The sequence below is a fragment of the Delphinus delphis genome, chromosome 5 (assembly GCF_949987515.2).
Source record: "Delphinus delphis chromosome 5, mDelDel1.2, whole genome shotgun sequence".
Lineage (NCBI taxonomy): Eukaryota > Metazoa > Chordata > Mammalia > Artiodactyla > Delphinidae > Delphinus > Delphinus delphis.
In genome coordinates this window covers 75,622,287-75,648,168 of record NC_082687.1, presented here as the reverse complement: position 1 = coordinate 75,648,168, position 25,882 = coordinate 75,622,287, and the positions used below count along the sequence as shown (strand labels likewise).

Below are 25,882 nucleotides of genomic sequence, written 5' to 3'. Positions count from 1 at the left end.
GTGTGCCAACTGGGTAACTTACTCCTGAGTATGTTTTCTGATTATACAACGTGGACTCCTACACCTCAAAACTGAAAAAACACACATGTGCTTATCCATAGTAAACACAGAAAACGTGGAGGTCTTCCCTGGGGAGAACTAGACTTTCATTTACCACACCCAAATTACTGAATGGAAATAACTCCTTAGCTACAACCAGACTGCAATAGTAATGCTGTGAAGGTCTCACACCACCCACTTCACTCTTGGAGAGCATCACACTTACTCCTACAGCTGCTACTACCGCCTATATGCTGACACTCTTCAACAGTAACACCTCTCTATCCCTCTGCAATGTTGCCACTTGGAAATTACTTCCTCAACCCTCAAATTCTGTCAACACCTTCCAAAACATCTTTCTAGTCCCATTACTATTACTGAATCTGCATAACTTGAATATCCCTGGCAATCTGGGAACCATTCACTCAGCAAACAGCTAAATGCCAGATATTTTTCCAGGTTCTTTACTTGGAATATCCCAGTGAAAAAAAGATAGAAAAGACCACATCTTCATGAAGGTCAGACTCTAGCAGGAAAAAAGCATACAATCAATACATAACAAAGTAAAAATGAGTACAATTAATAGGAGGGTCAACGTAGGCTTCACTGAAAACACTGGACTATAGACTTCAAGATAACCTGTCACTCCAAAGGGAAAGACAACTTGAAGGCTTTAAGGCAGTGGTATTGAGGAGCAGGAAGGTCAGCTCAGTCAGTGTGGTCAGAAAGGTTATGAGGGAGTTTGAAAAATGCATTCTGGCTATTACTGAGAACAGATGGGGGAGGGAGGAGCAAGGGTGGATCAGTTTAAAGGGTTTGGCTTCATCTTCTAATTGCGAAAAATTTCAAAACTTTATGCAAATAGGAATAGTATAATGAATCCCCATCATTCAGCTTCAACAAATATCAATGTATTGAAACCCTAGACCTAGAACCCCATCCAATGCCTACCCCAAACCTCATCTAAAATATTTCAAAGCAAAACTTGCATTTACAATTTCATCCATTTCTTAAATACTTAACCAGTTACCAAACCAGATTATTAACTCAATATAAAAATTAATTTCATTTATCTAAATGAAGATCTTTTAAGATCCTTATGCTCCAAATGGGTTTTATTTTTCCTTGCTTAGACCCTGAACATACCTTACTTTGAAGGCACAGCCCACAGATTTTTCTAACAGACTAGACACACAGGATGTTAGAGAAATCAAACTTGAATGTTAAGTTTTGCCTGAGAAATCAGAAAGTTGGAGTTTCTATCAAGGAAGAGATTTAGAGGCAATCCTATTGAGTTAAGATAGTCTAGTACGGTAGTGCATCTAAAGCATGACACATGGAATGAAGAGACTATGGAAGGGTTGTAAGTTTTTTTTAGATATCAAGGACTAGGACATAGGAGTAAATGGCTGAAATTACGCTAAAACAGAGAACCTTGGGCCACAGCAACCATGTTTATCATGAATATAAATTAACTCCATCTTCTAATTCTTACTAAGACTGTATTACTTCTCAGCTGCTTTTTCACACAAGGTTACTGCAACTCAGGCACTTGCCCTCACAAATATTCAAATTCGTGCCTCTGCGAAATTACACATACCTTCAGGACATCTCCCAAAGTTCTTCATCCAATAATGAACAACCACAGTGTTGCCAGTCACTGATACCCATATTCCTCTTGCCTGAAATACCCTTGCTATTCCTTCAAACCACTTCTCGCATTAAGTCTTACTAAAAAAAACCCTCCTATTCCTTCTGTTATTGTTCTTAGCACACTAGAATTTACTTAGCTGCTTACTGGCCAAATAGTTGGAAAGGGTAATCAATTTAAGAAAAAGTCTCAAGTCAAAAGAGCTTTTATTCATTTTTAAAATATCACATATGAGCCTGGCCTCTTGTGGTTTCTGTAACTGGATCACTGTAAAAAGAAATGAAAATGTCAGTAAATCTCCATCAATATCCTTGCCCAGAAAAGTTCTACTCTGAATCATCTAAAACATACTTTAAAATTATGACTTACCGGTTCATAGTAAAAATGTGTCAATTCTATCTCTTATTCTGCCAAATTTACTGTGTTCCAGAATGCAGGTCTCCATTTTCTACCTCTGCTACACCTCCAGTTTAAGTCTCTTAATCAATTAAGACCCCCAACTAAAGCAGTTAATAAAATTTATATGGACATTACAAGAACCTACCTCAGATCTTATTCATCAGCCTGCTGAACTGTTCCTTTTTCAGAAACATAGATACCATCCAAAAATTTTCTGATATCCTTGTTTTTTACTGTTGTGGCTTGCTGAATCAAAGCAGCTGTAAGAGTGAAAAAGATAAGGCAATTATTTTATCAGCCAAACCCAAATCATAAGCAAGTATTTTATTATATGCTACATACTCAAAACCCAAGTATCTTTGGGATAGTTTATTAGGGTCCCACAATTTAAAAAAGCTCACCAATCTTTTTGTCTATCTCATTTCTCTCTCCTTCCCCGTAATATTTTTTATTTAGTTACTTATGTTTGATTGCTCTATTAGACGTATAACAAATTAAACTTGAGTCCTTTTGTCCCTATTAATATCCAATGTACTTAAGAGTCTTTTCTTTTGTGCCTTCACATGTTTAATTGTTTTTCTGTACACAGAGTTCCCAGGTCTGTTTCTAACTGACTGACCAGTGTCTTTACAAACTCCCCACGGAACACTGTAAGTAAAATAAACGGATGAAAAAAAAAAAGAAAAGCTCACTAAAAGAACATATGTATTCAACTACAAGATTTAGGTAAGATTTTAGGGGCATAATCAGGCACAGTAAACATACAAACCTGAATTTGACACAAGTTCAATGTCATTTCCTTCAAGAATCAACTCATCTTTCTGGGCTTGAGATACTGAACAAGCAACACCTAAAAAGGTAAGAGAGCATGTGCATAGTGTCAACATAACAGACTATGATTCAATTAAGGAGTATGAGAAAAAGGTATCCAGCTAGTAGGATTTAGCTGTACAAAGATTTGTATCCAGTCTTACTTCTACTGTATATTTGGTATCCCTCAAAGCTCATTTTTCACCTAAGGGTTCTCATTAAGTACTGCTGACCACAGCAACTATCATGTAATATTTTTGTAGAGCCATTAATTGGTACAATCCCTTCTTCCCACCCCCACAATTCAATGGAATCAAAAAGCATCAAGAGCACTAAGTTTTAAAACTTTCTAATGCCTCAGTGTTAACTATGCATCAGACAAGAACTATTTTTAAAACACATTTCAATTTCAAGTCATTTAATCATGAGATGTTCCCAATTTTACAGATAAGTAAAATGAGCTACATAGAGGTAATCTGCCCAAGGTTGACAGTGAGAGCTGAGACCTGAAACTAGGAAATCTAGGTATTAACCTCTTTTCAAATGGGTCTTTTTTTGGATTTCAGTTTGCAAAACCAATCACAGCTCCCATGGCCTGCAAACTACCCCAAATGTAAGCCTTCAGGAACCACAACTGGTACAAATATGATACAAAGCCATAATCAAACTGGATAATTCTGAAATAAATCTGGTCTTATTTATAGCTAACCCAAAATACCAGCCTTCACAAGTAGAAAGAAAATTTCTAAACCATACCTGGCCTCATCCGAACCCTGCGGATGTATTTTTCACCCAAAAAATTTCGGATTTCAACGAGAGAACCATTCTCCTGAATAACAACGTTGATGGGGAAGTGAGCATACACAGACCTCATCTTATAACGGAAACCCTAGGTTAAATAAACAAAATAAACAAACTATTAGCAATGCTGAGAAATCTGAAAGATAGGATTTCCAGTTTTTCTCTGAAAACCAAGGAGTTGCCCTTTTATAGGGAACATTTACATATTTGTCAAGGCTGTCTCCCTCCCTGCACCTAGAAAAGGATGACCAAATATCTAGAAATTATCAATGGAGACTTTAGAGGAAAATTTTCTCCTTCCTGACAAAAGAAACTGAAACAGTTCTCACGCAACACTCATTGTCAAGGTTTTGTAAAATGTATCACCTATACCAATCCTTACAACAATTTTACACAAAAACATGTGTTTCTGTGTCTCCTCACTGGACTGTGAAGCTCCTTAAGGAAGCATGTATTTTACCACCTGCTATGCCCACAGTAAACAATGCTAGTTTCCCATTAAAGGAGAAGCCCTTCATCTTGGACATCAAACTAACATACTGAGTTACTAAGGTACACCAGATTCCAAGAACTGATGACACCAAGACAGGCCCCCTGCCCTCAAGGAACCTAACCTGTTATGTTTTTAAGGAAATGGACAAGCAGCTCAGAAATTAGGTCCACCTTTTTCTATCCCTACAAGAGGTCCTGGTGGTGACAGGGATAAAACAAGAAACCAAAGCCTACCCTGTATGTTACATTTTTTATATATAAAAAAAAAATTCACCCCGAAGATGAGTCCTATTTTGTGTGGAAAAAACACCATCAGCATACTATTAAGACCATCTGGTCTTTACTCTTATTTATCACTCAATCTTTACTCACATCACTTAATCCTAAAACCCAGGAATGCCTATTAAACACATTTGCCAAGATCACTTTTTCCCACGTACTTAATAAGTACACATAACTAAGTTACATGCATAATCTATTCTCTGCAGGAGACATTTATGTTGCATACGTAAATCACAGCTGAGAAACCTCCCCTTCCAAAACAAAGTAGTCTGGTTAACCTGCTTACCAGTGTAACACCCTTGATCATGTTCTGTACATGACTACAGATAGTGCGAACAGTGGCCAGTTCCTTCCTATTCCCCCACCATTTGTCAACCCGGAGCTGTAACAGAACAAAAACTTTAGAAAATTCTTTCCGGTAGTAAGTAGGCTTGGAAAAAAGTCCATTTATTCACAGTAAGTACTCTAGATTCTAGTATTTGCCCAAATTAAAACACGATTTTCAAGGAAAAATTAAACCACAAAGCCCTCAATTGACATTTTTGTTACTGTACATTACAGGTACACTACTACTTCACAAAGGAATGAAAACCCAGAACACAAGTTTTGTAGAAGCTGCATCAAACTTCACTCCTGGAAAACTAAAATACCAGGTTTAAAAGATCTACTGCTGCATTCCTAAGATTCTTACAAAACAATCAGAAGAAAAATAAACTTAACTTGTAACAGCAATAATACTTGATACGAATGACAACTACTAGTATTGATCTTTTATAACCCACTCTGTTCAGAATCTTGTTTTCCAATTTCACTGAAGCAACAACACCGAAACTAGTTATGCTTCTGGACACCAAATTTTAAGTTAAAACACTGAACCTCAATTCCATAATTTTAAAAGCAACCCAATTTGATGCTCTTAAATCACAACCTTCCAAACAAGCAACTGAAGTGTCAAAAAACAAAAACTCACCCTCTTCTTTTTCTTCCCAAGAAGACTGAGTTCTACATTTATGTGATTAAAGTCCCTCCGCAGGGTGCCTCTGGGGCCCTTCACAATAACTGTGCGTCCCTTCAGAGTAATGTCGACTAGGAGAGAACGTATTCGTGAGGTCTCGGAACAAGGTATAGAGCGTGTAGTAAAGATGTAAGAAAAATGCAAGCACCAAGTCTCGTACCATTTTCTGGAATATCGACAGTCTGATTGCTGAGAATGGTCTTCATTCTGAAACACAAACACTTGGGGTAAGAAGGCCGCAGAGGACCTGTTTTCGACCAAACTACGATGCACGGACCTCCACTACTACCGGAGACCGCAGGCAAAAATCCCGGGAAGGATACGGGAGGACCAGCAGGGAGAGCGGCCCCCACTACGCTCTGGCCTGGAAGGAGCAGCTCCTCTGCGGGTGTTACAAGCCCAACGGGCCAACTCCCGCTCAACGCAACCCTGGGACTCCCATCAAGCCGGCGCCATCCCGGCAAGGCTGAGGAGCGGGAGTAGGCCTAAAAGCCCAGCACAGGGCTCGAATGCCATCGCCACCAAATTCATACGGCGTTCGCCGTGTGGGGAGACAACCAAAATACGGCTTCTGAGGGCCAGACTGGCGCCGCTGGCTTTCCCTGAGCCGATGGCTTCAGATTCCCAAGGCCCACCGATTACAGTAACCAACCTCACCTCGCAGTAGATGCGGCAAAGAGAGAGCGTCTTTCGTCATCACGTTCTTATAGGCCGTAGGAGTACTGCGTATTGCGTCATAAGCGCGCGACGCTACTAGGCTAAAGCAGCCAATTGCGGAGCAGCGCAGGTTCCACAGGGTCAGGTGTGGCTCAGCTTGTCGGTCATAAATCGAGAGACGGTTTTTCCATCTTTTTTTCCCGGGAATTAGTGATCGCTCGGCCCTGCTAGAAAAAAAAGAGAAGGATGTCTCTACGCTGCGAGGGCGTGGTCCGCACCGTGGGCCCCCGGGTGAGCTGCGGGGCGAGCAGGGTGCGGGCGTGGGCGGGAGGGGGCTCCCATCCCTTTAGAGCGCCCAGTAATGCCCTCACTTACTGAGTGTTTACTTCGAGCCACGTACTGTTCTAAACATTTTTCTTGTGGTATCTCATTTAATTCTTCCGACACCCCAACGAGGTTAAGTCTCTGGTACTGGTTTGTTTGTAGGTCTCTCTGGCTGGCGCTGAGAGCTTTTTTTCTGCGTATCAGTGGTTTGTACTCTGTATTTATTGGAGCGTTATAGGACCACTGCGGTGAGCGCTCCAGATTACTGCTTTGTGTTGAGCTCTTGTGTACTAGACACCAGTTTGGGCAATTAGAACCCAAATCTATGCTCTAGACTCAAGTGGGAGTCCTGGGCAAGTACAATAGCAATCGTGCAGCATTAATAGGCGCTGTATATATTTTTTTTAATTCTTGAAGGTTCTTTTGCTTTATAAGTACTGACTTGAATTTTATAGTGTTTTGGCTGTCTTGTCCGTGTGTGTTCAGATCTAGAAGCCAATGGCTTCTTATGGTCAAATACATATTGAGGGACTTCCTTCTTTAAACACAGAATGTAACCTAGAAAATTAAAACATTAGGTTTGGTTTCCCTTCTTCAAGTTCTGTGAAACTAGTTGAGCACTTCTACGTTTTAACACATATGCTTATCCAAAGTCCAAAGCAGAGAGATTTACTTCAAATTTCATTTAAACGTCCTTGACTCAAGTCAGGAATAGAAAATTCAAAGCTGTAGCGTCTTCTCCCTTATTGCAATTTAAACTTGAAAAACAGACTTTTAGTACCTAAATGGGTTACATGAAAAGTGTGGCATGTTAGCCAGTTCCAATGGTTTCCAAATCTATTCTAAATCCAGCAGGAAATGGTCAGCTCCCATTCTCCTTTAGGTTTGGTTTGTTCCCCTTGGGTCCTCCTTAATCTTAGATTCTCAGCTCCTACAAAGAGCTTGTAAATAGTTTGACATAATTTCTGAATCAGTTCTCTGGGCTTTACCCTTCCTTTTAGGTATTAAAATAGGTTAAAACTAAGTTATTCCAAACCCCACTAAATAAATGTCATAATGAACCCTTTGTTTAGGTATTTGGAAGATATTTATGCAGTCCAGTAAGAGAAGTAAGTTCCTTGCCAGATAAAAAAAAGAAATTTTTGCAGAATGGACCAGACCTTCAAGATTTTGTATCTGGTGATCTAGCAGACAAGAGCACCTGGGACGAATATAAAGGAGACTTAAAACGCCAGAAAGGAGAAAGGTAATTGAAATTTTGAGGTAATTTTAATGTCCCATTTCTTCATAGTGCATCATTTTCAGATATAACCAAGCCCTAGGGTATATTTTTAATCAGCTTGTTAAATTTAGCTAAACATCATTAGAAAGAAGTGATAACAAACATAGAATAGGTGAATAGGTGAGATTGTTGGAATCTATTTCTTTTCTCTCTGCCCTCTGACAGTTTTTCTTCAACCTTCCTAGGACTTAGCCATCCTACACCACCATCTCCCATTTTCCACCCAGCAACAAATTTTTTCAGAGAGCAAAGATTATCACCTTGTTACTAGTCTATTACACTTTAATAAGTTTTTCATTGTTACTGGGTGTCGGTGATCTAACTTGTTGCTTCGCCTAGTCAATGTACATATGATCTATGGATAGCATGCCTTAGTTTAAAAGAATTGTAAGGGAATTTAGTGCAGAGAGCAAATTGTATTGGGAGATACTTTACCTAGCAACTTATAGATCACAAGTGGGTGGAAGTCAAAGGGAACCTGAGGAAATGTAGTCTTCACTCCAAATTTTAGATTTTTTTCCACTTAATAACTATCAAAATCTAGAATGTAGAGCAGAAAGTCCACTTGTGGGGGTCTCTCCTTAATCTGAACAAATTTAGAACTTTTTGTCAGTATTATTTTTTAGGGAATGAGATGTTCAAAAGCTTCTTCATTTTTTTATTGGGTTGGTGTTACTCTGTGCCTTTGCAAAAGTAGACATGAGCACAGTGCCCTGCTAGACACAGTTATAGGTGTTTTCTAAAGTGGTTTGAGCAAATCTAAATTTCATTCTCTGTTATTACTCCTATGGCAGAAATTAAAAGAGTTAATCCAGGATTATGGGGGGAAAATTCCTAACTAGGAATTGTAATAGAGCAGAGTAACTTCAAAGCTGTGTGATTATTTGGGAACATACTTGTTAATGTATAGTTATATTTGGCTTTCCTCAGGTTAAGACTACCTCCATGGCTAAAGACAGAGATTCCCATGGGGAAAAATTACAATAAACTGAAAAATACATTGCGGAATTTAAATCTTCATACAGTAAGTTATCAGAGGGTTAAATATCCCTCTTTACCAGAAGCCGTAATGTTCATATATATGTAACTTAAAAATTAATAAAATACATATCAAAAATAGCAAGGAAAGTAAATAAAGATGTTTAGTGATACATTACTCTCAGTAATGGAAATACATTTAAAGATTATTTTCCCTGCAAAAGAAACAAAAAGTAATTGTATTTTTTAACCTTTCATTTAACAGTACAAACAAAAAAAATTTTTTTCTGCAGTTTCGGGAATGAGGGTTTTTGTGTGTTTTATATTACAAATTAAGTACATGCTTGTTGGAAAGGGTATATTAAATGTGAAGCATCCTATGTGCAATCTCAAATGTTTAACTGTTATACCACTTTAACTGTTCAACATATACCCTTGCAGGGCTTTTTATTTGCACATGTAAAATATATACATTCATATAGGTTTTTTTTGTTGTTTTTGTTTTTTTAAAATTTACTTATTTATTTTTGGCTGCATTGGGTCTCCGTTTCTACGTGTGGACTTTCTCTACTTGCGGCGAGTGGGTGCTACTCTTCATTGCGGTGCATGGGGTTCGGGGCTCTAGGCGCCCGGGCTCAGTGGTTGTGGCGCACGGGCTTAGTTGCTCCGCTGCATGTGGGATCTTCCCAGACCAGGGCTCGAACCCGTGTCCCCCGCATTGGCAGGCGGATTCTTAACCACTGCGCCACCAGGGAAGCCCCCTTCATATCGTTTTTAATTTAAAAATGGAATCCTAATATCTATATACTTCGACAGTTTTAACAGCATTTTTGAATAGTGAATTTCTTCATAAATATGCTGTGAAGAATGGATAGTGTAAACATGCCTGTTGACTAATTTGCTCAGTTGGTAAGTTTTTTCAACCTGACCGTACTCAGTTCCCTTTTACCCACAGGTGTGTGAGGAAGCTCGATGTCCCAATATTGGAGAGTGTTGGGGGGGCGGAGAACATGCCACTGCCACTGCCACAATCATGGTAAGCCCAGCCTCAAATTCTAAAGTCTAGAGACTGAAAGGAAATGTTTTATGTCTTTCTCCTACAAATATACATTATGAATCTCTGATCAGATTTCTTGTTACATATGAGTTTATGAGAAATGTGGGAAAAAACCCGACAGAATAATCCAGCCTGTTATGATCTCACCCTTCTCTGAATAAGTCTGTTATTGATTCTTCCATCTACCTGATGGTTAATCATGTGCTGCCTTGACATATCTCTTCTATTAATTTTTGGAAATGTTCTTCATGTTGGCTTAACTTGTTATTCATTTTGCCCCTTAAATAATAAGCATTTATTTTTCTCCCTTATGGGACTTTCAGTTGGCCTGTGTTCATCTGTTCTTGACTGGGCTAAGCTGGACTCCAGGAAGTAGGTTGGATTCAGGTCTGCTCTAGAGAGCTTTATTCATGGACCGGTGGCTCTCCAAGGCATATTCTTATCATGGAGGATGGAAGGAGCACAAGAGGGCAAGCCATCCATGCACATTTGAGGTTTCTGCTTCATCATGGCTGCTATCATTCTATTGGCCAAAATAAGCCACTCAAGCCAAGCATGAGTGGGAGTAGAGACATAACTTCCTCCCCAAGTAGGCGGGTCCTGCAAGTTACATGGCAGTGGGTGAGATGTATAATCTTAATATGATAGAGTAAGAAATGGGATTAACAGTGCAATCTACCATATTATTTATACAGAGGAGTTTGGAGATTGAAGTATTGGGTTAAATATAAATTATGTGCAACTGAAAGTTCATACTTGTCTGGGGAATGTCTGATAAACTGTTGAGTTATATCAGCAAGAGACTATTTAGACGAGGAGCTGGGGATTCTTATGAGATAGAGCTCCTTCTGGAATAATACAGAGCCAACCAGAGAGTTTATCTAAGTTATGCAATGTCAATTCTTGAAGGAAGGAGTGATTCTGAATACTCCATAATGGAAATCTCTGGTTTTATCCCTTGCCTTTCTTTTTCTTTAGTTTTACCATATATGTTTGTATTCCTTAACTGTATTGTTTAGCTTTGAATGTTTTAAATTTCTTAAAAACAGAATCAAAGTTTATACATTCATTGCAGTTTTATTCCCTTAACATTACATTCTCTAAGTCATCTGTTTATTTGATTTAAATTGTAACATCTCTATTCTAGTTGATGGGTGACACATGTACAAGAGGTTGTAGATTTTGTTCTGTTAAGACTGCAAGAAATCCACCTCCACTGGATGCCAATGAGCCCTACAATACTGCAAAGGCAATTGCAGAGTGGGGTCTGGATTATGTAGTCCTGACGTCTGTGGATCGAGATGGTTAGTGCATCTTCATTACCTCTTCCAGAAATTGGCTCTTATCAAGTTATGATATCATCTTAAGCAATGGACTCTTTTGTTTCTAGATATGCCTGATGGAGGAGCTGAGCACTTTGCAAAGACTGTGTCTTACTTAAAGGAAAGGTACTTACTTGTTTTTGCATTTGCTTGTGTAATTTAAGGACTTTTGATCCATGTAAATTCAGTTTATTTTAGGTCTTTACCTTAAAGCAGTGGTTATTAACCTTTTGTGGGGATTATAAACCTGTCTCATAATCTGCTGGAAATTATGTGGTCTTTTCTCCAGAAAAGTCGTATTCAAACATACAGATACATATTCGCAGAAATTTTAGGGATGTAGGGACACAAACTTATTCATGGACCTTTAGTCCATAGAGCCCCTCCTTCATATTTGAGTATCAGTCTAAACTTTGAGTAATTTTATGAGAAGTATAAAACTAATCTTCCTAGCACTGATTTAAATAAACCATCATCTAGAAGAAGTTAGGATGAGATAAACTCCCACATTGTTAAAATATGTAATCTTGATATAAATTTTATCACTATTGATATGCCCTGGGAATTTTACCCATAACTCACATTTTATTAACATGTAAATTCTATGTATTTAAAAAGCATTTAAAAAGGAGGGTTTTTTTTTTTTAATTAATTAATTTATTTTTGGCTGCATTGGGTCTTCATTGCTGCGCGGGCTTTCTCTAGTTGTGGCGAGCGGGGGCTACTCTTCATTGTGCTGCGTGGGCTTCTCATTGCGGTGGCTCCTCTTGTTGTGGAGCACGGGCTTTAGGTGCGCGGGCTTCAGTAGTTGTGGCTTGCGGACTCTAGAGCGCAGGCTCAGTAGTTGTGGTGCACAGGCTTAGTTGCTCCAAGGCATGTGGAATCTTCCTGGACCAGGGCTCGAACCCATGTCCCCTGCACTGGCAGGCGGATTCTTAACCACTGCACCACCAGGAAAGTCCTATGCTTATTTTCTACAGCTCAGTACTAGTCTAGCACCCTCAGTAAATGTTTTTTCAGTGATTCCCCCAATATTTTCTATTTTATTTTTTTACAGTTCATTTAAAAAAAGTTTTGTTTGCCACCCACAAAATTGATCTGACAAACTACTAATGAGTCTCAACTTGCAGTTAAAAAAACCGTAGGTTACAAGATGTGTTCTTTGAACATCTCTTGTATCCATGGGAGGGTGTGTATGTGGTCCTTTCTACATCTGTTCTCGAATGAAACAGCTCCAAAAAAAACTTTGCAGTTGGGTTTGTGAAAAAGTTTTAGTTTCCCAGTCATTTCTACTACTTGTCAAAGGGAGCAGCTTTATGACCTAGTTCATATTTTAATGCTTGAATGCATAAATATAGCCAGAATATAAATAGGAAGATTAATGTTTAGCTTGTATTTCATTTAAGCAAAGCTCATGACTCAGCAACTCAGAAGATAGTTTTTAAAGGTCAGAGCACTTGTGAAATATTTGTCTAGAGGATGCGAGGAGGGCACTATTCATGAATTTTAAAAGAATGCAGAATTAAAGGAATTAATATTTGCATTCACATAAGAGATATCCCAATTTATTTTCTAAAAAAATACAATGGTTATTTTATATTTAATGTTTTATATTTGTATTTTAATTCCTTTAAACAATTTTTTAATACCTACTTAATAAAGTTTAAAATTCTATATAATCCCAAAATTTACCAAAATTTATTCTGATCATTATTTACATGCATATGTGTTTTAACCACAGTGTGCACATTATTTGATGTTATAGGTTTGTTTGGTTTTTTGGGGGGTTTTTTGTTTGTTTTTCATTTAACAGTTCATATATAAACATTTGTGTGTTCATGCTATTCTTGGCAAGGTTCTAAAGCTTACCGTGTTGAAACTGATACTGAATGAGTACTGGTGGCTCCTATTTTGAGCAACAGTTATGTCAATTCTTTTCCTCAGTTTGACACTTATCTCTTTTTCACCCTAGGAATCCGAAAATCCTTGTGGAATGTCTCACCCCTGATTTCCGAGGAGATCTTAAAGCAATAGAAAAAGTTGCTCTGTCAGGATTAGATGTGTATGCACATAATGTAGAAACAGTTCCAGAATTACAAAGGTGATTTCATATACAGAGTAATGTTGGGAAGTTTGGAGGGTCAGAATCTGCTACATTTTCTCACTTGTTTCAGGGGAGAACTTTGTAATTCGCTTTTATAAAGTGAACTCGGTTTTTAAACAAAAACAACATATGTCTATTGCAGAAAAATAAAAAAATGTAGCCAACAAAAAGAATGTAAACATCACCCATAATATTTCCACCTAGTAGTATCAATTACTAACATCTAAGTGTAATATATATACTTATATATTTATACGTGTGTGTATACATTTTGGTACACACACACATAATGAGCATCTTTTTTTTCTTTCTTTTTTTTTTTTTTGTAAAGTATCATTGCAGGTACCAACGAGCTGTTTTTTTCAAAGAACAGTTTTCAAGAAGAAAAACTTACTCGAGCAATTGCTTTGATTGTAGTTCTAAAAAAAGTCTTTTAACCATCCACTTGGCAATAATATATGCAGTAAATGATGCTGAAGAAAAACCTAGTACACTCAGATGTATTTCAGATCTCTCTTAAAAAGTAGATACTATGCTGTCTTACTCTTCCTAATGATTTTAGTAGTTAGGAATAATTACAGATTGTTATTCTACATCAATAAGTACCTTCATATTTCAGAAAAATGAAAAATTTGGGGCAAGATTAATAATTCATTTTCATTATTTTAGTAAAGCATTTGATAGTGATTTTATTAGGTTCTACACATTATTCTGTGTTAAAGAAAGAAGTAGGATAAACAATAACCAGCATTTCCACTAAATCATAAATATATTAGGGAGCATGACTTGAATTCAGTGGAGAAATAACTTCCAAAAAGTAATTTCCTTATTATCAATTGTGTGTGTGTATGTGTGTGTGTTTTAATATTTATTTATTTATTTATCTTGGCTGTACCTGGTCTTAGTTGCTGCATGAGGGATCTTCATTGTGTCATGCATGTGGGATCTAGTTCCCCGACTGGGTATCAAACTTGGGCCCCCTGCATTGGGAGCATGGAGTCCTACCCACTGGACCACCAGAGAAGTCTCTGTGATTATTTTAAAATTTATTAATTTGTTTCCTCTCTTCCCTGTGAACTGGTCTCTGATTAAAAATAACAACCATAACAACAAATCAATTACACAGAATAAAGGTACATTAGAATTCAAATGAAGGCTGATTTAACATCACCAACTTTGTGTCCTTTGGGCCTTATCCATTTAAGCCATGTTGGTTTGGCCCCTGTTGAAGTCTAGCACACAGCCTGTTCCAACCCTGTCATATCTCATGATACCACCACCAGTGGGTGCCAGTTTCTCTGTTTTCATTTTAAAAACATTATCCAGGACTTCCTGGTGGTACAGTGGTTAAGAATCCACCTACCAATGCAGGGGACACGTGTTCAAGCCCTGGTCCCAGAAGATACGACATGGCTGCGGAGCAGCTAAGCCCGTGCGCCACAACTACTGAGCCTGTGCTCTAGAGCCCGTGCCCCGCAACAAGAGAAGCCACTGCAATGAGAAGCCAGTACACCACAACAAAGAGTAGCCCCCACTCACCACAACTAGAGAAAGCCCACACACAGCAACGAAGACCCAACACAGCCAAAAATTAAATTAATTAATTAATTTTTAAAAATAATAAAAAACATTATCCTTTGCAGTGAAAATTCCAGAATCATGTATTTTTTTACCTAAGAGATGTCAAGCTATATACTTACCAGCAGAGGGCAGCTTAGTCTTTAGAAATGAACATAAAAGTTTCATTCCTCTGAAATGGTTCAGGTTAAATGGTTTTTTCTTTGTTCAGTATCGAGATTTTCTTCCACTTTTTTCCCCTTCTCTCTTGACTACTCTTCTAATCACTTATTCTCAGCTTCGGAATCCTGGTTTCTCAATGAGTAATTCATAAAATGAATTATTTCATTCATTACTTCCATTCTCATTTTCTCTGCCCCAGGCTTGAAAGGCCTGAAAAGTCAACAGAGTTGGGGGCCTAGTGAAGCCTGATTTTCTTTCTTAAAGTAGCACTTAGAAATTTGTGCAAAAATGTTACCATTGAACCATATGATGTAGCATGATGTCCAGAATGTACTTTTCTGGTCTTTCACGTTGCTTGCATAATTATGTACTTAGTTGAGCTTGTGGTTATTCATGCTGACAACAGCTTTGCTGTTTTCAAGGAAGGTTCGTGATCCCCGGGCCAATTTTGACCAGTCTCTACGCATACTGAAACATGCCAAGAAAGTTCGACCTGATGTTATTTCTAAAACATCTATAATGTTGGGTTTAGGTGAGAATGACGAGCAAGTATATGCAATGATGAAAGGTAAATAAATTGAAAATGAAAACTCTTTTCCATTTAATTTGAGTAATAGCAGGAGTTCCACTTTGAAGGACCTGTTATGCTTTCTCCATAGTCTCAGTGAAAGTGCCAGTGAGAACATATGTATAGTATGTGTTGTAAACAGCAGGAAAGGAAGTATGTTTTCTTAAAACTTTATGGAATGATGTACAGGATGCTCAGGATATGAAATTTGCATCCCATTTTATTTCTTACCCTTTCATCAACTGAAAACATGATTTTGTCCACTTATTCACTCATTAGACAGTTTTTGAGTCCAGCCAGGTACCAGGAGCTCTGTCAAGCACTGACAATCCAAAGATGACTAGGATGAATTCAGGCCTTTGAGGAAGTGCTTACTTATAGAATCGTTACACAACATGGTGTGCTTTGGACTTCGCTGAACCTTAGTCCATTAAATCCATTTGCTTTGTGATTCTTGCGCTTCTTAACTTTTAAAATATGAAAGCTTTTATTTTACCTGAAGATCCTTGGCCAACTTACAGTTATTTATTGGTTCAAAGAGTAATAAGTTCAAATAATAATTAAAAGCTGCTCTTTACAACAATGCATACAGTTAGCATTGTAGAAACATCTGCTTATGTAACGTGTGCTTTTTTTCCTGTAGTACTTCGTGAAGCAGATGTGGACTGTTTGACCTTAGGACAATATATGCAGCCAACAAAGCGCCACCTTAAGGTACAACTACCATAAATTGCCAAATGTTTAATGGTAATCTGAATTAAATCTTTATTTTCTTTAGGTAAAATTAAGAAGCTGCTGGCTTTTTAGTGTAGTGTTCCGTGTATATTTCTAAGTTCCAGTTTCCATTTTATTATCTGCATAAAGCAGCTACACTGGCATTTATTTGCTGCCCCCCAAGTTGTATAACTTAAGTGACCTACAGGAAAAAAATTTTTAAGTTGGAAAGTTGTGTTCATTCACACTTGGTGATCTTGTGATTTGTTTTAGAATTATATGAGAGCCAGAGGTGAAGTAAGAAAGAAAAGTAGGTCTCCCTATTTCTATATTGGACATTTATTCATTCATTCAAAAAACATTTCTTGAGTAGTGACCATGTGCCAGACACAGTGCCGAGCAGAAGATACAAGATGAGTAACACAGTCTTGTCCTCAGGAATCTTTTTTTTTTTTCTGTCAGGAATCTTATAGAAATAGGTGTGACTAATTTTTGATTGTACCTGTTGGTCAATAAAGGAATGATACAGATATATAATCTCTACAAATAGTCTCATTTTCTTTCCCTTTTGGAATAGCTAATGTAATTCCAAATTGATATGTTTCCCCCTTCTCTAATTTCACTATAATTACGTTCTGACCGAGTAGCCAACAAGTAGATTTTTGTATAGAACCGAAATGATTTAGGAAAATTCTAGAATCTAGAATTAATTCTTTAAATCTAGGTTGAAGAATACATTACTCCTGAAAAGTTCAAATACTGGGAAAAAGTAGGAAATGAACTTGGATTTCATTATACTGCAAGTGGCCCTCTGGTGCGTTCTTCATATAAAGCAGGTAAGTTAGACTGCAGAGCATGGTTCTATTTAGTCTGTAATTTTCCACATTAAAATGATAATAGCTATGGTTGTCTTTTGTGGGGAAGAAAAAAAATTTTTTTTTCCTGAAATATCTTTAGGAACTTTGCTCCGTAAGGGTAAGTATCTATTTGACAACATTGCTGCTTGCATTAATATCTTTGTGTTTTTCCTCCCAGAAGCAACAGGAAAAAAAATCCATAAGGTTATTTTCCCTATGGAAATGTTTAGTGTAATTTTATTATCTACAGTGCAATTATTTATTTTAACTTATTAATTTATTTATTTACTTTTGGCTGCATTGGGTCTTTGTTGCTGCACACGGGCTTTCTCTAGTTGCGGCGAGCGGAGGCTACTCTTCCTTGCGGTGCATGGGCTTCTTACTGCTGTGGCTTCTCTTGTTGCGGAGCACAGGCTCTAGGTGCACAGGCTTCAGTAGTTGTGGCACACGGGCTCTAGAGCACAGACTCAGTAGTTGTGGTGCACGGGCTTAGTTGCTCCGCAGCATGTGGGATCTTCCCCGACCAGGGATTGAATCCTGTCCCCTGCATTGGCAGGCAGATTCTTAACCACTCTGCGCCACCAGGGAAGTCCTACAATGCAATTTTTTTACCTCTGTAATTTCGGCTCTTATTTTGATCAGTAGCTTGAGCTGACTTATAAAAATAAAAGCCAGTTTCTTTTTTTCTTTTTTTCTTTTTCTAATTTATTTATTCATTTTTGGCTGCGTTGGGTCTTCATCGCTGCACACGGGCTTTCTCTAGTTTTGGCGAGCGGAGGCTACTCTTCATTGCAGTGCACAGCCTTCTCATTACGGTGGCTTCTCTTGTAGCGGAGCACAGGCTCTAGGCGCACAGGCTTCAGTAGTTGTGGCACGCGGGCTCAGCAGTTGTGGCTCACGGGCTCTAGAGCACAGGCTTAGTAGCTGTGGAGCATGGGCTTAGTTGCTCCACAGCATGTGGGATCTTCCTGGACCAGGGATCAAACCCGTGTCCCCTGCATTGGCAGGCGGATTCTTAACCGCCGTGCCACCAGGGAAGTCCTAAAAGCCTTTTTCAAGAGATAAAGTCATGTGGTAATGGCCATTACAAGAATAAACAGCTAGTTGTTTTTTGGGTATGTCCAAACCATGTTATACTATTAATGATCTTTTAAATGACTTACATAGTGGAGTCTAAATCCTAGATGTGTTAAAATTAGGCATAAATTCTATTTGTAAAAATTAATGTTCCGATGTTAGTAATATTCAATGTGTTCCTGTAAAGAAACTGAAGACATTTTAATGAACTAACAACAGCTTATCTTAGTTATAAAACCCAAGAATTTGATTCAACACTGACTGACAGGATGTGGGAATTTTGGAAACCAATAATGATAAGTGATTTATTCTTTAAGGAGCACTATTGGCAAGCTAAAAATATATATAAAGGATAGGACCAACATCAGCTTCCAGGGTGGTCAGAGTAGAATAATGTCATTTGAAAGGACTTTTTATTTTGTTGGTTTGGGTTTTTTTGTTTGTTTTTTGTTTTGTTTTGTTTGTTTTTGTTTTTGGTAAGGAAAATTTCTAACAATTATGAGGAAGTGAATTATAAACTTTTTAATTCCTTTAAAATTACCAGTAAAAGGTCAAAGTATTAGATTTAGATGATGGATTAGGATGTGATAATATGGTTCTACTCTTACCAGATTTAGATGAGGCATGGGGCAGCACGGATTATTCTCTCCATTACTTGGCAAGGTTATGAGTCTTAGGATTCTTGGTGATTGTGTACAGATACAATCATCACAATTCTACTCATGTATTAAGATGGCAGAGAAGTTCATCAGACTCCTCATAAAGTCGGGCCTGCAGTGCTGAACTCTGCCAATAAGCTTTGAGCCGTGCTATAACAGTGATAGACTAAATGGAACCCTAATGACTGGAAAAGTGAAAGGGCCCCCTCTAAGCAGCTAACTTAGTGCGTAGGCACGTCTTAGGGGGTGGAGAGAAAGCAAGCCCATTATAAATGAGAGCTCTTGCTTCCCTAGAGAGGAATAAGCTAAAGAGATGCCATCAAATGAATCTGCTCAACTGCAGCAAGGTCTGTTTTATAAACATCAGATCCGGGCTAATAATGTAGCAGAATCGCTCTCTGAAATGAATTGTGCCAACAGCAATACTTTGTCGGTGATGAGGAATAGATGGTGCACATGAAGTGGAATAAATGCACAGAAGCAGCCCACAGATACGATAGGGTCACCCTTTATAATATTTCTTTACTAGAAAGAGTAATGGTAAAAATTGTAGTGATAGAAAAAGTTTTTTAAGAATAATGACTAGGGACTTCCCTGGTGGCGCAGTGGTTAAGAATCCACCCGCTGGGCTTCCCTGGTGGTGCAGTGGTTAAGAATCTGCCTCCCAATGCAGGGGATGCGGGTTCAAGCCCTGGTCCAGGAAGATCCCACATGCTGCAGAGCAACTAAGCCCATGCATCACAACTACTGAGCCTGCACTCCAGAGCCCGCGAGCCACAATTCCTGAAGCCCGAGTGCCTAGAGCCCGTGCTCCACAACAAGAGAAGCCACCACAATGAGAAGCCGGTGCACCGCAATGAAGAGTACCCCCCACTCACTGCAACTAGAGAAAGCCTGCGCACAGCCACAAAGACCCAAAACAGCCAAAAATAAATAAATAATTAAAAAAAAAAAGAATCCATCTGCCAATGCAGGGGACGCAGGTTTGAGCCCTGGTCTGGGAAGATCCCACATGCCGTGGAGCAACTAAGCCCGTGCGCCACACTACTGAGCCCGCATGCTGCGACTACTAAAGCCCACGCACCTAGAGCCCGTGCTTCACAACAAGAGAAGCCACCGCAGTGAGAAGCCCGCGCACCACAACGAAGAGTAGCCCCCGGTCACCACAACTAGAGAAAGTCCGCGTGCAGCAACAAAGACACAATACAGCCAAAAACGAACAATAAATAAATTTATGAAAAAAAAAGCTCTTTTAAAAGAAAAAGAATAATGACTAAGCATTATGGTTGAGGAAAGTACCAAAGATATATGTGGTTAGAAAATTATTGCCATTGAGATTTGAGAAGAGAAAAACACCAATAAATACAAAAGTCTTCTTTAAAGGGAAACACTGAAGTATAATTATTCTGAAGTTTACTTTAAATTGCTATTAATGTATTTTTATTTTTCCTAAATAGGTGAATTTTTCCTGAAAAGTCTGGTGGCTAAAAGAAAAACAAAAGCCCTCTAACACTTAACAAGACATTCAAGATCACAGGAATTTTAAAACTTTGACTCCAGTTGGTAACAGAAGTGATGGCAGAATGCCTAAACTTCAGTGGATATATCCCAGTCTTTTTGTTTTATGAAAGATATCAATAAGCTGTGCATATTTAATTATAATAATTCATTTGTCTTTTAGCATATCTTCTTTGTCCCAGTAAACAATTGCTTGTTATGATGTAATCATAAAACATCTTTGTAAGAGTTTACTGTTAATAGTGTAGTTTAAACAATACATTAAAGACTTGTAGAAAATCTTTTAAGCCTCTATACATCATTGTCACGTTTCATTTCTGAAAAATGACATACTGTGATGAAAGTCAAAATAGATTGAGATTGTATCTGTTTACTTATAAGTAGCATATGTCCTTTGCATAATAGCATAACATCGTTGGAATAATGTAGAAAGACTTAAGAGTTTCAGTGTTGACTCTTCACATTGATATGACTACTTTATACCTACAGAAGAGTTTTATGCTGATTGCTTATTTAGGACCTCTATTAAACCAAGACCATGATGTTGTCCAAGATGGGGAAATATAACCTAAAAATAAAATATTAACTCTCATTTTATAATAGTTTGCTACATCACATGCACTATCCATTTGTTCCTTTCATTCCTCTCACCACTCTGGTGAGGTGGCTGTGTTCTATCATAGTAATGACCTGAATGAGGAATTTCTTTCCTAAGTACTAGAACTCAAATTCATCTTTTGACTCTGAATCCTGTTTTTCTACTACATCTCACAAAGGAAGTACTTAGATGGCAGTATTATAAAATACGTAATTTGGATAGCCAATTTTGTTTTGAAGTTTTAAATAAGTGAACTAATTTTTTTTTTATAAAATGCATAACTTTGAAAATTAGTTACATTTTAATTTAACTCAGGGAGCCATATATACTTTGACTCACTTTCCTTATAGATCCTAACAAATTTTGCTGTGTAAAATTAACCCCATCAACTTTCCATTTTAACATCTCCGGCAACTACCCTCCTTCAAAATCTATTATTTCACCGGAAAAATGGATTACTTTTCAGACTCTGATTTTGTAACATAATCTGATGTTTCCTAATTTTGCACAGTGTAGGCAGTTGGTAATGAAACATTTTAGCAGAAGAGTCATTTTGTCAAATGAAATGTTTGGTATCCCAATGTAAAATAATTAAAATGGCATTTTATTAGCACAAATGTATGTCAAGGTTTTAGATTTGTAACAACTACACATAAAAATAGTGAATGATAAGATGAAGCTATTTTGATACATATGTGAAATTGGGAGTCATGGATGACGTTTGCAGTCTTTGTCAGGCCTCAACAGTCTACTTACTCCTTTGTTTTATTTTGGTTATATAGTATTGAGAAAAATCCTGACTGATACAGCTAAATAATGATAAATTATTTTTAAAATTTAAAACATCTTGTAATCTCAGCATACTCTCCAGTTAAATTTAATCCAAAAACCTGAAAGATGATTAGCAGGAAATGTTTGTTTCAAAGTGGAATCACAAATAGTATCTTCTGAATTTGTTATTCATTCACTCATTAGAATATGTGAACAAATGCCTGGATCTTGCTGGACATTTGAGCGTAGAGAGTGGGTGCTGTAGAGGTGTAGTCCCTTGCATAAATGTACAAGAATGGACAGGCTTGAATTTTAAAAGGCCAAGGCAGAGCTTTGACCTTCGTAAACAATGATGCATTAAAAAGAAGTGTATTTAAATGCACAGACATGGCAGGTGGCCTATACAAAATTTCTTGATCGCGCAGCACAAGTTAATGCATCAGTGGTCTCCAATGTGTTAAAATCTGGCATGTGCCCATTTCAGTATGTCTGATCTTTTTCTTTCTGTAGCACCAATAGTATTTTTAAGAAAGTGAAAGTGACAAATACACATGGTTTTTAAGAAATCAATTAGTACAGGGGTCACTGTCCCCTTTCCAGCCACTGAATCAGCCAACCCTGAAACCCAATTCCTGTTTGGTGAGATATCTTTACTATTATTATTATTATTATTTTTTGGACCATACCATGCAGCTTGGGGGATCTTTGTTCCCTGACCAGGGATAGAACCCAGGCCCCAGCAGTGAAAGTGCCGAGTCCTAACCACTGGACTGCCAGGGAATTTCCTGAAAACATCTTCACTTTAGAGATATTATTTGTATTACTGCATTAAGAAGCATGAGCTCCAGTGGACTTAGGCAGAAAAATGGGAATAACACCCCAAAGAAAGATTCAGAGTATGAGTAGAGCAGAACAGCAGGAGCAGCCGCTGAGAGAGATTTGAGTACATGCCCTTCATCCTTGTGGGGACTCCCAGCTACTCAGAAGCCACACATACATTTGTGCTAATAAAATACCATTTAATCTATTTTGTATTGGATTTCCATGAAAATTTCATTTGATAATTATTCTCTTGCTAAAATTTTGGCCACCACATTTTAATTTTCAAGAGCAGTTCTCTGATTTTTTTCCCCCCTTTTAAATAGCATTCTGTTCTTGTTTCCTAGCTACAAGTTCTTCCATTTTTCTCTCTGAGGATAGTGTCATTCTCTGCATTGAGCATTGTCTCTGTTTCCTTTGTTTGTTTTGGTCTCTGCCTTTTGTGTGGCTCTCCTTCATCTCCTTGGCTGTACAGACATACTAAGTGATGAGCCACTCTAAAGCTATTTGGAAGCTGGGGTGGGGGGAGCTATCTAATTGATAGAGCTCCACTGGAGCGTGTTTGGGGCATGAGCTACATTTCTCAATGAGTGACTCCCAAATGTCAGGATTGAAAATAATAATTATAATCCTCAAGTCTCCTGCCTTGAGGGTTATAAATTTGGCTGCCTGCTTACTCAGAGCCAGATGAGTAAAAGCAAGCTGGTTAGGGGAGCGTGGGTCTCTGTTCCATAGGCAGGCTTTTATTTAGTTTCCTCGTTTCCAGTCTGGCAACTTACTAACACCCTCCCCAAGGCTGAACCTTTCTAATTCTATTCCTCCTGAAAATAAACCTCTAATATCCCATGAGAGTAAGGGGTGGCAAAGGGAGTTTCTTGGTGTGGGTAGGGTAGAGACTTGGGTGCAGTCAACTCTTCCTTATACAGCCTTCCATCAAAGTCCCCTGTGTTTAGCCCCACACCTAAACCCCACCTGTTGTGGTATGTGGTGCCTCTAATTCTTGTGATCTTCTCAGGGACCAGTTACCTACATCTAGAAGGCAGTCCCTTATGTGGGCATTGAAGTTTCTGCTTGCTCTTTATAGTAAGTTACTTAGCCTCCGCTGGTCCACTTTCTAAAAATTGTTTGACATCTCTCATCTACTGGTGCCTCCTTTCTCATTCTTTGTCCTTATCTATTTACAGCTTTCTTATTTCTTTACTGCCGTTTTAGTGAGATTTCAGGAGAGAATGAAAATAGTGCATGTGGTTAATTCAACGCACGTAACCCAAAAGTGCAGACAGTGCTTTGACTTGCTGGCTTTGCTTTAGGGCAGACTTGCAGACAGCTGGTATTGGACTTAGGGTTTGTTCTGGTGGAGAACAGTACTCATTGTTATAGTTCTCCCCAGGCAGTCGAATCAATTTCTTTAGAGAAGAAACTTCACCCTGCCTCCACCTACCTTTTTTTTTTTTTTCCCCTTGACCCTGGGGGCTGGAAGATGTAATCACATGGGTGTAAATGCCAGGCTGCCTGTCATTGTGCCTCTAGAGGTGGATGAGATGAGAAGGTTGACTGTTCAAGTTAAAGACCTACAGTTAAGGCCCTGGTGGGTGCCCCTCTCTCTCCCACCTCCTTTTGGGTAGAGTCTCTGCTGTTCTGCTGGGCAGGGCCTCCTCCTCTGGCCCTCACATCAATATTCCAGGAAGCAACTCTTCTCTTTAGTCCGTATACATCTATCCACTCAAGGCTTTCCAGAAATTTATTTAAAATCTCTTGACCACTGATGGCCCCCTCCTATTCTCTTTGCTTTATTGGATTATGGCTTTTCCCCCTCTCACTGTAATTTTAATGGTGTCCTTAGAAGGGAGAGGATATAAATGTGTGCTCAGTTTGCCATGTTGACCAAGAACTCGGCTTGCTGTCTTTTTAATAGTAGCTTTGTGATAATTTTACATATATAATTATCTATGTGTGTATATATGTATTTATGTTTATATTTAAATCAATCATTTGCTGAATTCCTGAAGCATCTCTGGATGCTTGGGTCGGTCATGGTTTGAAAATCATTGGTAGAGAACAAGTAACATTTAATATTCACTTTACATCTGTATGTTTGCCATTATGTATGCTTGCTCATTAGTGTTAGAAAAACTAACAAACACTATGTTTAGTGTTACTAATTAAAATACATCACCTACCACTGTTTCCTAAACTCCAGTCATTCATGTAAAACCGTCACAAAGTTTTGCCCTATCTGAATGGGAACTATAGTATTATATATTAATTTTTTTTTTACAATTGACTAAATTTCTAAACTTAAATTCCTTTAAAGTGAAACTTCATGTAGAATATTTAGCTGGCGTGTGGTTGATTATCCTGCTAAAAATTGTATTTCCCAGAGTCCTTTGCAGCCGGTTGTGGATATGTGACTAAGTTGGGACCGATGGTATGTGAGCATAAATGATTTGTGCTACTTCTGAATGTGCTGTTAAAGGGTGGGTCCTACTTTTCCCTTCTCTTTCCCCTTCCCTGCTGGCTGGAATGAGAACATGATGTTGTAGCTGGAGCAGCCATCTTGAACCATGAGATAGGAGACTTGTGTAAAGGGTGGCAGAGCCCAAGTGATGAAGTCTGAGCCTCTGATGACTATGGAAGTACTCTGCCAGCTGTGGACCACTGACCTGGACTTCCATGTCTGAGCGAAATATGTTTCCCTTCTGTTTAAAACACTATCATTTTTGGTCTCTGTTAGAGCTGTCAAGTTTATATACTAATATAATTTGTAAGTCATGTTTATTCTAATGCCTTTAAAATAAATGCCTATTAAAATTAAGAAAAATGTATGTTCACCTAAAATAATCTGCCTTGTTACTAGTGGTATATTGTAAAATGCAGATCTACAATGAGTGATCTTTTGGACTATATTCAGGAAAAGGAAGGGAGGAAGACAGCAAGAGGTCACTGTATCCAACTTATCCTCTGAAGTTTAAAGGTCCCTTGTAAGTATTATTTTGCAAGTCTGGCACTAATGATATATTCATGCCTGGGTTTTGGTCTAAAACTTTAATACAGTGTCAATGTATGAATAAACTAGATGGTAACATCTAGTTTGGGGCAGCAACTCTGGAAAGCAAGTTTGAGTCTGTCCTTTAGTATGACTAACAGATATCTTTTTTTTTTTTTTTAAGAAAATGACTGCAGGGCTTCCCTGGTGGCACAGTGGTTGAGAGTCCACCTGCCGATGCAGGGGACACGGGTGCGTGCCCCGGTGCGGGAAGATCCCACATGCCGCGAAGCGGCTGGGCCCGTGAGCCATGGCCGCTGAGCCTGCGCGTCTGGAGCCTCTGCTCCACAACGGGAGAGGCC

The 25,882-nt window shown here is 38.4% G+C and overlaps 2 protein-coding genes across 4 annotated transcripts; one reads left to right on the top strand and one right to left on the bottom strand.

Moving 5' to 3' along the window:
• Positions 1-1,879: 1,879 nt before the first annotated feature.
• On the bottom strand, positions 1,880-5,696 carry RPL9 (ribosomal protein L9). Its single transcript, XM_060012685.1, has 7 exons — positions 5,650-5,696; positions 5,445-5,560; positions 4,761-4,856; positions 3,656-3,788; positions 2,859-2,939; positions 2,235-2,349; positions 1,880-1,957 (listed from the first exon to the last, which is right to left on the bottom strand). The coding sequence occupies exons 1-6, from the start codon at positions 5,693-5,695 to the stop codon at positions 2,243-2,245; spliced, it is 579 nt and encodes a 192-aa protein (XP_059868668.1). The 5' UTR covers position 5,696; the 3' UTR covers positions 1,880-1,957; positions 2,235-2,242.
• Positions 5,697-6,172: 476 nt separating this feature from the next.
• On the top strand, positions 6,173-25,868 carry LIAS (lipoic acid synthetase). Of its 3 annotated transcripts, XM_060012682.1 has the most exons (11): positions 6,174-6,437; positions 7,544-7,716; positions 8,683-8,776; positions 9,686-9,766; positions 10,935-11,091; positions 11,178-11,235; positions 13,082-13,210; positions 15,376-15,521; positions 16,165-16,235; positions 16,960-17,071; positions 20,286-25,868. In XM_060012682.1, exons 1-11 carry the CDS (start codon positions 6,393-6,395, stop codon positions 20,336-20,338), a joined length of 1,119 nt encoding a protein of 372 aa, XP_059868665.1. In that variant the 5' UTR covers positions 6,174-6,392; the 3' UTR covers positions 20,339-25,868. The 3 variants fall into 3 exon arrangements, with proteins under 3 accessions (XP_059868666.1, XP_059868667.1, XP_059868665.1); XM_060012683.1 differs by lacking the exon at positions 13,082-13,210 and having other exon boundaries at positions 6,173-6,437; XM_060012684.1 differs by lacking the exons at positions 8,683-8,776; positions 10,935-11,091; positions 11,178-11,235 and having other exon boundaries at positions 6,173-6,437.
• The last annotated feature ends 14 nt before the right edge of the window (positions 25,869-25,882 follow it).